Source organism: Pleurodeles waltl, chromosome 12, assembly GCF_031143425.1.
Source record: "Pleurodeles waltl isolate 20211129_DDA chromosome 12, aPleWal1.hap1.20221129, whole genome shotgun sequence".
Classification (NCBI taxonomy): Eukaryota; Metazoa; Chordata; class Amphibia; order Caudata; family Salamandridae; genus Pleurodeles; species Pleurodeles waltl.
The window spans coordinates 677416580-677431263 of NC_090451.1; the positions used below are offsets into that span (position 1 = coordinate 677416580).

Below are 14684 nucleotides of genomic sequence, written 5' to 3' on the forward strand. Positions count from 1 at the left end.
GTTTTTTTTAATATTACTTATTGTTTGGTTTACTTTTAGAGTGCAATTTCATTTGTCTTGTTAGTAGGGTAAAATGGATTATTATTTATTAATGATTTAGTCATTTCTTATTTTATGTAGCATAATTTCTACCATGTGGATTTGTTTATGTCATGTACTTTTTTTGGTAGGGCAGGGCTAACAAAGCACTTCACACTCCAGTAAGTTCGTATTCACTTCTCTGAAACTATAAAACGCGCAGAACATTTTTTGCTTTCTTACAGAGTAGTCTTTGTGTTTGACTGTTCTCTTATATATTAATTAGACTCTGCCTTGACGTATGAACTGAGTAGTTTTATGCAAGCTCATTATTAAACTATATTTGATTATGGGTAATTCCCTTATAATTGACTTTATGTTTATGCATTTTTGGTTCTCATTTGAATCTAACTACTTTTTGCCGTTGTAATGGATCTTAATTTTGAATAAACCTCTGTGGTTTTGACTTTGAATATTGTCCTGCAAAGTTTTTTTTTTATTGGTACTGGACCCCCTGTACTTTTGGGACTCACATGGCCCCGGATCCTGCGCATCTGCAATTTGAATTTATTAGTGCAAAACGCCATCTCCTTCTCTCGCTTTTCATGCTATTCTGAACTTACAAACATTAATACAAATGGTGTTAAAAAATGAAAGAATAAAGATAGTGCTATGCACAGAACCTAGCAGTTAGTAACTAGCAAATGAACACGCCCTTGGAAGTGACCCCAGGAGGTGCTGTTGTCTCTTCGAGACTTGGTTATGGTAAGGTATTTCGTGAAGGAGTACTTGTTGGCGTGCTGGAGTGCATCCAGAATGATGCAGCCTAGCTCAGACGATGTCTCATAAGCTTTGAAAAATTAGCCACTTGCTTCCAGTGCCAATGCAAAGTTATGATTATAGACTGCATGGGTCTCCGTCCTTCCCATCACACTGTTAGTCAAATGCTTTCTAGCAACAACTTCTAGCTCGCGCCAGGAGGCAAGAGATAGTCTTGCATTTCTGTAGAGTGATACAGAGGCAGATCTCTAAAAGGGTAAGTTCTTACTTTTGAGAAAATACCTACCACATACATACAATTAAGACGTCTACACAGGAATCTCCTGACTGCAGTTACAAGGCAGACGTTGGCCTTGTCTCTTCACTTGGCATAACAACTTTTTAGCGCCCATGTTTTAACCAAAATTAGGCCTATTTCTAATGTGTTCGGGACTCCAACTGTGGAGCAGTTTTCATGCTTCCAGAATCACACAGTTTTAAATTTAGGGAATAAAACACGGAAAAAAACGAGGTGTGCATGGATAACCTTCATAATATTTTGGCCTAAGCATCATACAGGGAATGTTTTTCCCATTTGTTTTACTTAGGTCCAGCGTGCTCACACAGGTCAGGCTGGCCACACAAACCTCGAACGTTAACTTGATCATGTGTAAATCGTAACAACGTGGCAAATGAGCATCACAAGTCACTGAAAAAAAATATAATTGAAAAATTGCCGGTAATTACTTTAATTAGGCCCTCCATCTGGATGACACCCTTCTTTCTGCAAACGCACACAAACACGTGAAGATACTTTGGAGGCAGTAAAATCATATAAAGCCACCAGCAAGGAGACCAATTTATCACTCAGATCTGGGCAACAGTAGGTCTTCTAGAGGGGCTGTGAAAGACTTAAGGAAAAACAGTCATGACAGCTGTCTACTCCCCACTCGGAGGGCAGATCCCTAGGACTCACAAAAAATGTTGCGGTTTCACTCCTGAATAAAAAACCTTTTTTTAAGTCTGCCTTTTGTTTGCACCATTTCCGTTAAGATTCAGTCCTAGGCAACAGTTTTACTTTTGCATCTCTTTTGTGTTCATGGTGGGAGGAGATCAGGTTTTGAAACTCTCTAGTTCTGGTGCCATGGACCAAGTCATTCTGGCAGCTGTTCTTAGCTTTTTAAAAGGACATTCTATCCCAACACCATTCTACCACAAGGCTGCCTTATTCCTGGTTTTGTCGTGCCTGCTGCCACCCTCGGTTGGTCAGTGGACAACACCAGGCTGCGAGCTTCACCGACCTGCAGTCACTGGGTTTTCCAGAGGTGGTGATATCCTGGTGGGTGGAGTCTTCCCCATCCATGTATACCGGGTATATTCTGAAACAGCTGTGGATTTTTCAGAGAAGCCTGAGCCAATCCGCTGTCAAAGGTAAGGAGGGGTGATAGATTTATTTCTTAGCGGCATAGTGAACGAGTGGTCTAGGGTTTCACAAGTCAATACACTGGGGAAAAATGTGCATAGGATGTTGCAAGCAATGATAAGTAAAATCTTTGTAATGCTTTAATAGTATTAATACACTACACTATGAGCCTCATTTACAAGAATCTGACGCATCGGCCTGATGTGTCAGAATTCTTGCACTGCCCCACGATCCAATGACGGCATGGATGTACTGTATTTACAATATAGAGCTCCATGGCGCATGTTTTCACAGATGCATCAGAACTACACTACTCCAGCAATGCGAGGAGGCCCCCATAAAGAAAAGCCTTGTGTCAATTTTACGCTTCTTCTTAGCAGGCAGTAAAACTCTGAGTGAAGTCACAGAATGGCGCAGTGAAATGTTGTGAATTTCACTGCGTCAGTTCTGCGTGGCTTTTCCCGTGGGAACGCCTACCCTGCATACATTATACTTGGCACAGGAATAATGTGACGCAAGGGTTTACAAACTGATGCATTGGGCGATTGCGCCAGCTTGTAAATCTGGAGCAGTGTAAAGCACTGCTCGCGCCACCGCTGCATCACAAAAAAATGACATAGCAGTGGCACACAGGCCTTGTAAATGATGCCCTACATTTAATTCAATTAAACTCACTCTTAGAAGTTTTGGGTTCTCAGTAAGAACCATCTCATTTTGTATGTGGAAGTACATATGTGGCTATAATGAGGTTGAGCACTGCACATGATAAGCAACAGTACAGTTCAACACCGAAACAATGCCTGGTGCTGTGAATGTAGGAGGTGTTTCTATTTGTGGATAAGATGCACTGATGCGGTGGGTCTTTAGTGCTTTCCTGGAGTAGAGGAGTTAAGATGCTAGTCGGATTTTCATTGGGATGCCAAGTCCGTGATGAAGATGCGGGAAGTTTCTCTTCTGGTTTTCTCCTTGCTTAACTACTGTTACTCTTGATTTTCATTTCAAGCGGTGTGTGTTTTACTGGTCGTTTCACATTGTGGTGTGGTCCTCCACAGAGGGTTGCATGCTAGATATACCTGTAAACCACTACTCGTTAGATCTTGGAGAAGAGGCCCATAAAAAGTGAGAACCAGTGGAAACATTTAAGCATGGGAGCGACCCAGTTATCCTTTTGCAGACCTTCAATGAGTCTAGGAAAGCTCTTCATTAGTGACTATTCGATGTCTAAGGTGGCATCTATCTGGGCTTATCTGTCGTCCCTGTACTACTTTGCCTGTGCATGAATTGTAGCGCTCAAGTCGATTTCTGAAAGATATGTCTTGATCCTGTCAGGAGCGAGAGCGAGTGCCAAGCTGTCTGCATCTCCTAAGCTATGTTGGTCTTAAATGGGTGTTTTCCATCAAAGTAGGAATGCAGAGATTTGCTCCTGTTCATGAGATGGGGTGTAAAACTCTCCAGGTTCAGAGCCAAGAGCCACTGAAGTACCTGCTCCTATTTATTTATTAAATGGATTCAGTTTTCAATCTGGCCAACTTCTAGTATGTCCTTGACCTCTAGTCCTGAGCAGGTTAAGATGTAGGGACATTTTAAGGATTTTGGGGCCTCTAGGCGAATGTATTATGGGGGCCCCTATTTGAAACAGTTTTGAATTGTGATCCAATTTCATCTCTTTCAAACCCTCTTTGGCCAGGTCACTGACTTTGCACAGACGCACTCGTCCAAATTCTAAAGTTGTTACTTCTAATATTTAGGGATAGTGATGTGTGTTTTCAATATTGTAACACAGCAGCAGCTCACTAATATGACTACACATATTATCTTTGACAACCTCCCAATTCTCAGAGGTTCTATTGTGATCTAAAATAAACTTTTTTTGGGATGTTGCATAAAACAAACACAACATGTGTCTGCAAAATGTCTGCAATAGACTCTCACACATCACTTGCGTTAAACATAAATTAAACGAAAACAGTATTAAAAAAAATATGTTGAAGAATTATTCAAGGTCATGAGGACAAGACTCTAAAGAACAAAGTTTGCACTATCGCGGTGGGGGGAGATGGGGGGGAGGAGGGGGGATTGGGTGCTGACGGGCGGGAGCTCCCTGGGCTAGAGCTGACTTTGCCCATGCCTTAAAAAGTCTCCCCTAAGAGGCAGTGTTTTCCGTGTTTGATGTAGATATTTGATGAAATCTTCTACTGTAGTTACTTGTTATCAGTCTAGATGCATAATTACTCTCGCCAGCCAGCAGCACCTCATGTTGTTCCATGCAGATACTGAAGCTGGCTGATGTATAAACAGAACCCTGAGACGCCCCGCATATCATGAGAGGCGCCTTCCTTGCTTCACCTGGACAAGCTGGTCCCTCGCGGCGAGACAGGCGAGCCGCTGAAGACCAGTTTTGTATAGATGGTGTTCATCAGGACTTGATGGTCAACTCTGTCCAATGGAACAATTGAGAAACCAAGCTCTTGTTCTCACTTGTTGCTGTAAATGGGGTCTCTTCTCATTCCATTGCATTATCATAATACGTCATTAGTCAGAAGGAAGTACCTCTGGTGCACTCTTATTTGTAGTCGGTTTGTGGCCAGTAAAAGCACCTCTTTTATTGGAATGCACTTGAACTAATCAGAATCATGTGCCTTTTATATGATAATAGCTTTTGGTGACCTTTAAACTATTTCTCCTGGTTGGTACACATTCCCCAGGTAGGCAACATGCCACTCTGAGGTTGATAAATGCTTTTATAGTTGGTAGGAGGCTCTATTTACCCTTCTTCTAGGTGCATCGGACCAACAGGTAGGCCTTTCTTGCTGGTAAATGTAAGTCTTCAAGAGGCATTTCTCCTGCTTAAGTTCCTAACCTTAACTTTCTCCTCAGTCTCTAGTGTATGGTCTTATAAGTTTCTGTAGACCCTCCTGTTTGGCGGATGTTGCTCTGTATGAGGCACCTGTTAAGTTTTAGGTTTCTAAGTTCGTTGGGGGTTCTTTTTGCTTCATGCTGTATTTGGTCTCTGGGAAGCACTTCTTTTATCGGTGGTAGATAGGTGGCCCTGTTGCTGGCTCTATGTCCATGTTACCTAGGTTTAAGCCACTCAAAGCTCATAGCTCATGAGACAGCTACTGCATTGTAATTTAAAGCTAGCACAGACAGTGATACCTGACCAAGCAATGGTTGAGGATCTGTGCCTGTGTACTGTCAGTCCACACTGGGGCAGGCACAGAAACCACTGTGGCTCAAGCACAAACACACCGACAGGCACCCTGTGCAGCACAAAAAGCGCCACACACATCTCTCTTTGCAAACCGTGTTCCAGCCCTCCAGGAGTACCTCGCGTAAACATGTACGCGTTCGGAAACTAGCAAGTGGGCGTTTCCGAATGGGTAAATGTGGCGCCTCATTATTTTACCACTGAATATTTTTGTTTCTTCACTGGCGGATACACGTTTTCCTCTGGGGAAGCCTCCTCCACACCCAACATTTGGGGGTGCCTGATTCCCCACACCTACACCTGCCGTATAAGAAGCAGCCGCCACGTGAGGTTTACTGGCATGAGGATATAGATTACTATTTGTGCACGAGTGTGATTTATGTGAGCTAATAGATTTTTGAATCAGCCACATAATCAAAACATATTCTGAGTTTATTTTTTAGAAAGTACTGGACAATATAAGCAAATACCACCCGTGACACCTTTTACACCAGTGGTCTCAAAGACAGGTCCAGAAGGACCACGTATGTGCTTGATTCTATGAAATATGACTGCATATTTGCTAGAGGGACCATACACCTCGCACACAGTCGGCAGCATTCTTTGCCCAAATCAGGATCTGTGGCACGGCGAGGGCCAGGCCAGGAGACCAGGTAGGCCCCCAACAGTCTTAGGTAACGCTTACATGCTGGGCCTGGTGGCAGTGATGCCGCTAGCCTCAGCTGTCATAGGTTCGAATCCGGTAGGGTTCGTTCAGCCTCTCATCCATCCGAGATCGATAAAAGGGGTGCCTTGGCATTTGGTAAAAATAAAACCCTCTGGCTCAGCACCACAAATAAATACATTTGATTGTTCCATCTGAGAAGACTGAGGGGTAGATGCCCAAATATTTTGATAGGGGTTTGTGTCACAAAAGTGTCGCAAACCAGCACAACGTTTTTTTTTCTAGTTTGCCTTCCAACGCAAAACTTGTTTTCTAATGGAAAGTAGCCTAAAAGTAAACCAAGAAGGCATTACATGGGAGTGGGTGTTCCCATGCAACAACCCATGCTTTTTGACACAAAACCCTATCTACGAACAATGGTAGAAAGGGTTTTGCGCCAAAATTTCATGCAGTTTGAAAGGAGGCGTTAAGAGGAGAAATGTTTTTATTTCTCCTTTCTTTTCCAACTTTGCATGTGTGCTGCACTTTGGAAAAAGTTTTAAAATAAGGGTACCCCTCCAGTACCAAACTTATGCTAGAGTTATGTCCACACCTTTGCACTATGGGCAAAGCAAAGTTGTGTGTGTGGCAGAGGGCAGCAAAATTCTATGCTGCGGGAGGGAGAGGGGAGGAGAGTGCCTTATCTCTGTAGTTACGGGGCACTCCTTCTCTCTCCCTGTCACGCAAAGCAGCAATTTTGGCTGCCGCAGCGTGTTGCGTGACAGTTTTGTAAATCTGGGCCTGGATGTGCTAGAGCGTGCACCACTTCACCTTCTGAACATTTCTCACCGGTGACCAATGAGTGTGCTCATGCAATTTATTCATTACTTTTATGGATTTCTGAATACATCAAAATGGAACTCATATACATTATTGGGATTAATCCTGAAACTGTGGCACTTACGTTGGACAACCTTTTTTGATGATAGTGTTTCATAATCTCACAGGTAAGTTTTCACCTGCTTTATTAAGTCTCCATTGTTCACATTTTTGGCCAAGCTACCTGTTACATGTTCTCAGTTCCCCATCAGTCAAGTCACAGCTCAGACACATCAGACAGACGTACAAAAATTATTCATTGGTCAGTGATGTAGCAGGGCAGGTCCTTGATGAGAATCTTCCATGTTATTCTGTGCTTGCTGGGGTTGGACGAAGGTTCTCAGCTTCCCTGAGGTGAGGTCACCTTCCATGCAGCTCGCTCAGCTGGTCTGTGTAACTCCTGGACAGATGCCTGACCAGCATTCAGCACCTCTGAGGGGCAGCAAATACTGCGGCTGGAAGACCGATGAAAGGTCTGTGGCAGGGGACATAGCACGGGACAGGGGACTGGACAAGAGAGGGAGCAGGGACTTGGATTCTAGGGATGCTAATCTTATGAGGAAGAGAGCACTCACTCTCCGGAGTCATGGCAGGGAGAAGGTAAATGGGCTGAGAGGGGCTTCAGTGTGGCAAGCGGCATGGGGCTGTAGTGAGGTACAGGTGGGTATGGCATACATCCCTTGCCGCATCTTGAAGAGTGTGTCACTCATGGGAATGGCTACTGACTGCACTTTTTAAGGTTCATGGGCTTCACACTCACGGAAAAATCACCCAAAAGTTGTCAGTGGACCAACTTTGCATATCCTTAGTCCTTACGCTATTTGAGACAGATCTGAAAAGAATGTTGTTTTATCGTGACCCATCGAAGTCCCCAGAGATGGGATCCCATTTCCTTTTTTTTTTAACCTGGCATGTGGTTTTGTTTTGCACTAACTCGAGATTGCCTCGATGTCTGGTTGGGATGCGGAGGGCAGGGATAACTGTAGTATCAATGTAAAGCATACTTGCATCACCTACACATTAACCATCATGATCATATTTTCACTTTAAGTAGGAAGAATTAGACAACATAAAGACCAATTACCATTGTGATGTTAGGGGTTCCACTGTAGATAATCTTCTGAATGTAACACCTCCTTCAGAAATTAGAGGCTATCCCATTAACACTCAATTTAAATTAGTCCAAGTCTCAGCACGTCAAAGATCAGTTATCTTTCAGTTAATCACCAAAACAGGGCTCAGAAATGATCACCACTTGTGATTTTAGCATTTCCCTTGAAACAAAGGGTCAGATGTACGACCCTAAGTTTTATGACTCACAATTTGCAACTCATTTGCAAGTCACAAATTGCAAGTCGCAAAACCAGATGCACAACAGTGTAACTCACACTGTTTGCGATTCCCAATGGGGTCACAAATGACCTACCTCATTAATATTTATGAGGTAGGTTGCAATTTGCGGCCCCATTGGGAATGGCTGCACTCACATTAGGCTGTCGTACATCTGGCCCAGAGTCTCTTGCTGTAAAAAAAGAACTTAAACTTTTACATCATATAAAGTCGCCAAATCTTGCAGTCATAATCATAGCATTAACACATTCGTGTGTTGCGACCCGTGCCGCTCCGCAAGCCGAAGGTTCGGCTCGGGGCGCGGCGCGCGGTAGTAGGACACAATGAAGAGCTTCCCCTCTACTCGTCAGGATGAATATGTATCTTAATGTGGTGAGAAATGTCAAGTAGGAAGTGCTTGAAGTTTATGGGTGGGCTAGGGAAACTTGAGTTCACAACAGCATCCAGTAAGTATGGAGAGATAAGGCACCACATGCCAGACCCAAAAGGTTCCCACCTTCAGCACCATTGTCATTGTGAGTTTACTAGGTGAGAAATTGAATGTTTTTGGGCAATAAGTATTAAAGAACTCCCTTTTAGCTGCTGGAGGTCTGATGAGGATTTCATCAAAAGAGACAGAAATAGAAAACTGTTACGCAAACGTCAAATTACAGCTTGGTTTATTCAGGAAGTTTTGGATTAGAATTGTTGCAACTGCTTTTTTCTTTCTGTCTCTCTTTTTTTTTTTTTACATTGGTCTGTTTTGTAACATCTAGTTTCTGACTTCGTTCCATAGGTTTGTTGTTCAGATTTACCAGTGGATCCAGGCAATGATATTCGCCATTGAGGAGGTAAACAAAAGCACGCAACTCTTACCCAATGTCACCCTTGGCTTCCAGATTTTTGACTCTTGCACGTTGGTTCAGCGGGCTCTCCAGGGAACCATGTGGATGCTCACAGGTCAAGATGTGCCCATTCCCAACTATCGGTGCCGGAAGCAGCCTTCGCTTGAGGCCATTGTCGGAGACTCTGGGTCAGCAGCTACTATTCCAATGGCAAGAGTGCTTGGCCTCTACAGGTTTCCACAGGTTAGAGGCTAGTGACAACCTGAGTGATGGCACATGAAGCAGTGAATTAGAAGTAGTGGAAGGTGCACCGCAATTAAATTAAGTATGTCATGTGGTAAGGGGTTTGTGTCGCAGGTGTGATAAATAGATAAGATATAGTTCTCTTATCATTAACGTGAAACCTGGAGGGCTATTATAATAATGTGAGGTGGGTCTAAAGCAAAAAGGTTTAGTTAGTGGTTGATCTATATCTAAAGTGAGGTGAGATATGTCTCATGAGAAAAGTACAGTAAAAGGTGTGAGGTGTGTGACAGTAGGAAGAGGGAAATCTCATTGAAAGTATGTGTAGATAGTAGAGCAAAAGTATGTCTTATGAACAGACACATATCTTATGAAAGAGGCGCACCTCATGAAAAGAGCTTTCAATAGTAGCTGGATGCAAGCCATAGTAGGATAATTTATGGGTCATGGAGGAGTGTATGGAAGTAGTATGTTTCATGAAAGAGGCATATCTAATGGAAAGAGATAAAGCATAATGGGGAGTTTGCAGTAGAGAAATGAGGTAAGTCTTGGGAAAGGAGGTGAGGCTATTGGTAGTGTGCACCAGGAGATATGGCTCATGTCACAAGATGTGACTTTTAGTTCTGGCATGTGGTATAGGGCAATGTGTGTCTCAAAGGTCTCGCGCAAAGAATTTCATACTCTGGCTCTTGCATATCCACTTGGAATCTAATCTTTCCTTTCTTTCCATCTTAGTGCACTTAATTTTTCTCTTTTGCTTCTTTAGTTAATTAAAGCTAGCACTGAAGAAAACCTATAAATAAATAAAATACAAAAGTGTGAATAAAAGGTTGCTAGAGGTTCAACATGCCTTTTTGTGCAATGAAGTGCGCAGTATTACAAAGGTTGTCTGCAATCACTGGCATGTACTAGATTTAGATGAGGTGTAGCTCATAGAAAGTGTATAAAAAGTATATGAAGAGCAGTGGCGGCCGGTAATTTTAGGAGGGAGGGGGCGGGCGGGAAGCACACTCACACTCGTTCATTCACACATGCGCGCGCATCTATTCACAACACTCATCAACATTCTAACATACACGCACGCACCAAACATTAATAAAAAAAAACACAGACACACACACTTACCTTCAGCTTGGAGGTCCCAGGAGGGTTAGGATTGCTGCCTTCCCTCACTGGCTGACCTTAGGTCAGCCAATGAGGGAAGGCGACAGTCCAAACTTCGTCACAGAGTGGGATGGGGTCAGTGAGACTTCTGACCCCATCCCACTCTGTGATGAGGTGTCACTGATTGACACTCGCCCTGGACGCTTCCGGTCTTAAACCTAAAGCGCCCAGGTCGGAGTCAATGGGTGACGCTTCCCCTCGTTACTGAGGGGGAGGGCCTTGAGGCACCTTTGCTGAGCGAGGAGGTCACACCCATAGGAGCTGTGACCTCTTCAGCCCACAAAGTTCAGCTCAGGCAGCCAGGAGTCTGCACAAATCTCACGTCTCGCTCCTGGCTGCCTGAGCTGAACATGAAGAGTGCCTGTCAGGCTGACCTTTGCTCAGCCTGACAGGCACTCTTCATGAGGGGCAAAAGGTGGGGGGGCGTGGCCCCTCCGTCCTAAAGGACGGGCCGTGGCTGGTGAAGGGTGATTGGTGATCGTCTTGCCCTGCCAAGCCTGAGGTTCCCCTGCTCTATTTAGAGCTGGGGAAGCTTATTGATTACTGTCGACAAAGCCTCTGCTGATCTGTTAGGAGTACCCCTTGACCCAGAGGCCTGGAGGTCATAATAGAACTACTGGGTAGGGCGGGCTCTAGGGTGGTACGAACAGTGCCACCGCACCGGGTGGTGACTTCGGGTGGGGGCGTCGTGTTTGCAGGTATATTATGGTTTTTAAAGCACCTGCTGCGGCATTCCTCCCCTCCAGACGTTTTCAGGCAACCATAAATATGTCAGGATACCTCTGCTGATTAATTTTCTGCCTGGTGAGAGATCGGATACTCTAGTAGGCGTTTTAAGGTAGCACAGAAGGTTAATATGCCTGCTGCAAGAACTGTAGCAGGCATATTAAGTGCATATGATGCAAACAGGTCAGTGGGTTACTAGAGAGGTTTTTTTGTTAATTGCAGTTTATAAGTTAAAATCTTAATATAGAACAGCAAGCTATTAACTATCATCAAAGAACCGCATGCTTACTGCAAGGTTTTAGAGTGTTTTTTTTTTTCTCAGCCTTTCATTATCCTAATGTTTAAAAAAGGGTTAATTTGGGTGGAAGTCAATTCTTATTATTTAAGAGAACTCCCAACCATAATGTTACACTTTATATGTAAAAAAGCACTATAAAACGAATTAAATGCATCTGACAGAGGGTGGTTATGGAAACTTGAGGGGCACTGTTCAAGGGAGGTAGTGAGGGAATCCATGGCGGAGGTGGTTATTGGGGGCGGGGCACAAACATTGTCACACAGGGCGCCACCAGCGCTAAAGCTGGCCCTGCCACTGGGTCACGGTGACGGTCACCCTGTCCTATCGAGGACGGAACTACTGTCACTCAACCCTGCCCATGTCAGCCACACGATGTATGGCAGACACAGGCAGGGAAAATGTTAAATAGCCCCCACATGCAGCAAAAAAAGCTTAATGCGCATCCAACCATTTACTTTTTGTTCAGAAAAAAACAAAATCCCGCTTTCAGAGTTTATTTCTTCTGAACAAAAAAGTTTGCCAAGTGGGCACTCTAAACACAGAGCCAGCTCAGCAAGCTTCAGTGATTTGAAGGGAGCCGCAGTGAGAGCTGAAATATCTCTGCTACACTGGTGGACATATCTAAATGAGGCGTCTGGTCCTCTGCCAGGGCGGTGGAGGTCAGGACCGCATTAATGTGAGTCTCATACCGCCAAGTAGTCAACTCCGGTCAGTTCATACAAATTGAAATGCAAGAATCCTGCTGGGCACAACTGGTAGCTGGAACTGTAAATAAAAGAGCCTTAGGCTCTTGGCCTGCACTGATTTTCAAATGTTTTCACCGTTTGACAGAAGAAGGGACTGCTCTGTTGAGAGGTTGGGGATTTGAGCACACTATTGACCTTCCAGCAATGGAAGGGAGGGATCAAAGGGAGTGGGCCAAGGCTTGGCAGGGCAAGACGATCACCAAGTGGCTCCAAGGCCTCAATAAGGTCAACAGCTTTACTGTCATATAGCGATAAAGTATAGGGCGGACCCGAAAGTCCCCTACATCTTGGGGATCTAGGGACTCGCCTTTCCCTGTCGATATGAGCATGGGAGCGCAGTAGCACATATATCTGCCTCCTTAGGCACCTCTCAGGCCTCTGCATGTATCAGAGATGTGAAGGATGCTGTGTTGTCTGACATAGTATTGTTGGTGGGTGCCCATATTTGTACTCGATTGCAGCTATACACGTTAGTATGGGGGATGTCGGAGGTGATGTGTGCTCCGGAAAACGCACTGAGCTGGTAAGCCAGTGTCCCTGTACACCCATGAAGTGCCCATTGGCAGTAAGACAAGTGAATATAAATTACTATGAATGCTGTTCCTTTTTTTCTGAAATTAGCCTGATGTTTATGTCTTTGAAATGCCAATAAAGATAACTTTATTTAATATATAGGGTACGTTTGAGATGGTGGAACTAATAAGTCACCTATGTGTGACAGAGATTTAAAAAGTGAATGGAGATGCATTGCAGTGACTGGTAGAAGGGTTCACAGTAGTTGTGGTGTAACAAAAAACGAAGGCCTTGCTGCAGTGAAAATGATTTGTGTTGTACGCAGAGACAACCTTACCTTTGCTGACTTGTATTCTTCGTCATTCTTCTTTTTACAGATCAGCTACTTTTCCACGAGTCCACTCCTAAATGACAAGTATCAGTTTCCCTCTTTCTTTCGCACAATCCCCAGTGATGACTTCCAATCCCGTGGGCTTGGAGAGCTGATCGTACACTTTGGCTGGACATGGGTGGGTCTCCTTGCTGAGGACTCAGACTATGGGCAGCAGGGAATTCAGATCCTGAGGCAGGAGATTGCTAAGGCTGGTGTTTGTGTTGCCTTCTCAGAGACTATTCTCACAGGACGAGCTGACAGAAATGCCTTTCACATCGTCCAAGTGATCAGACACTCATCAGCAAAAGCTGTTGTCATATTCTCCAGTGGAACAAGCTTGAACCCAGTCATGGACGAGATCTTGAAGCAAAACGTGACCGGGAAGGTCTGGATTGCGAGCGAGTCCTGGTCAACCACTGCGCTCCTTTCCACAGTGAAGTACTCTAATTTTCTCACTGGAACCATTGGTTTTGCAATTAACAGTGGAGAGATGCCAGGGTTCAAGGAACATCTTGGCAATATCAGCCTGTCAAAGTTTACTGATGATATATTTATAAGAGAATTCTGGGAAGAAGCTTTTGGCTGCAAATGGCCTAAACCCGAGACCACTGTAGATCCAGCAGGTAGTCAAATCAAAATATGCAAAGGAGATGAAAAAGTAGACAGCGTCTTCACTGATTTCACGAATTTACGAATCACGTACAATGTCTATTCAGCGGTTCATGCCATAGCATTGGCTTTACAGGATCAGATATCCTGCACAACTGGAGGAGGCCCTTTCCAAAATGCTACCTGTGCAGACAGAGATAATTTGCACCTGTGGCAGGTAAGAATTTTCCGGTGTTACTATTGAAAGAATTCAAGGCACACCACTAAACTTGTATTAGAGAATGGCTATCCCTTGTTGGCCCACGCTGGCTGGAGACATATCGACTGTATATTGATTGCCATTTAATATTCATTCTATGGAAATTTGTCTTATGTTAGATGGACTGAAAATCTTGTATTGTTCCTTCACTCAAGAATCAATGTTTCTCAATGAAGGAGACATTTACAAACAAGAAATATGGACATTAAGGCAACAAAATGGAATGGCAAGTTATGGTGTCAGAGAGAAGGAGCAGTGAGCTGGGGAATTAACTAAATCTGGGATGATCTCTCCTAGAAAGTGTAAGTCTCCACATACATCTCTGATTGGAAATCCAGACAGATTTCTCCCCACTCAATTGACTATGTGCACCGCTACACCTGATGTTCTTTCCCACCCTAATGTATCACCTATCAATTTTTCAAGGCTATGACAACTAGAATAAGATTTCAGACCAAATAAAATTAACACCTAACAAGTCAAGTCATATTGATCCATGCCATGGAAAATCCCCAGGTCTGAGTGCCAGCAGGGAACAAACCGTGTTGTTTGTATTTCAAGAATGGCTGTACATCATGAAACAGTAACTGGCACGAACTATATATATATATATATATATATATATATATATATATATATATATATATAT

At 43.8% G+C, this 14684-nt stretch overlaps 1 protein-coding gene across 1 annotated transcript in view; it reads left to right on the top strand.

Annotated features, from left to right (window-relative positions):
* The first annotated feature begins 1921 nt into the window (after positions 1-1921).
* Positions 1922-14684, top strand: part of LOC138267236 (extracellular calcium-sensing receptor-like) — a 42507-nt gene continuing 29744 nt past the window's right edge. The window contains exons 1-3 of the mRNA XM_069216092.1: positions 1922-2208; positions 9056-9347; positions 13172-13993. Coding sequence (XP_069072193.1) covers positions 1922-2208; positions 9056-9347; positions 13172-13993 — 1401 coding nt within the window. The remainder of the gene's footprint in view (positions 2209-9055; positions 9348-13171; positions 13994-14684) is intronic.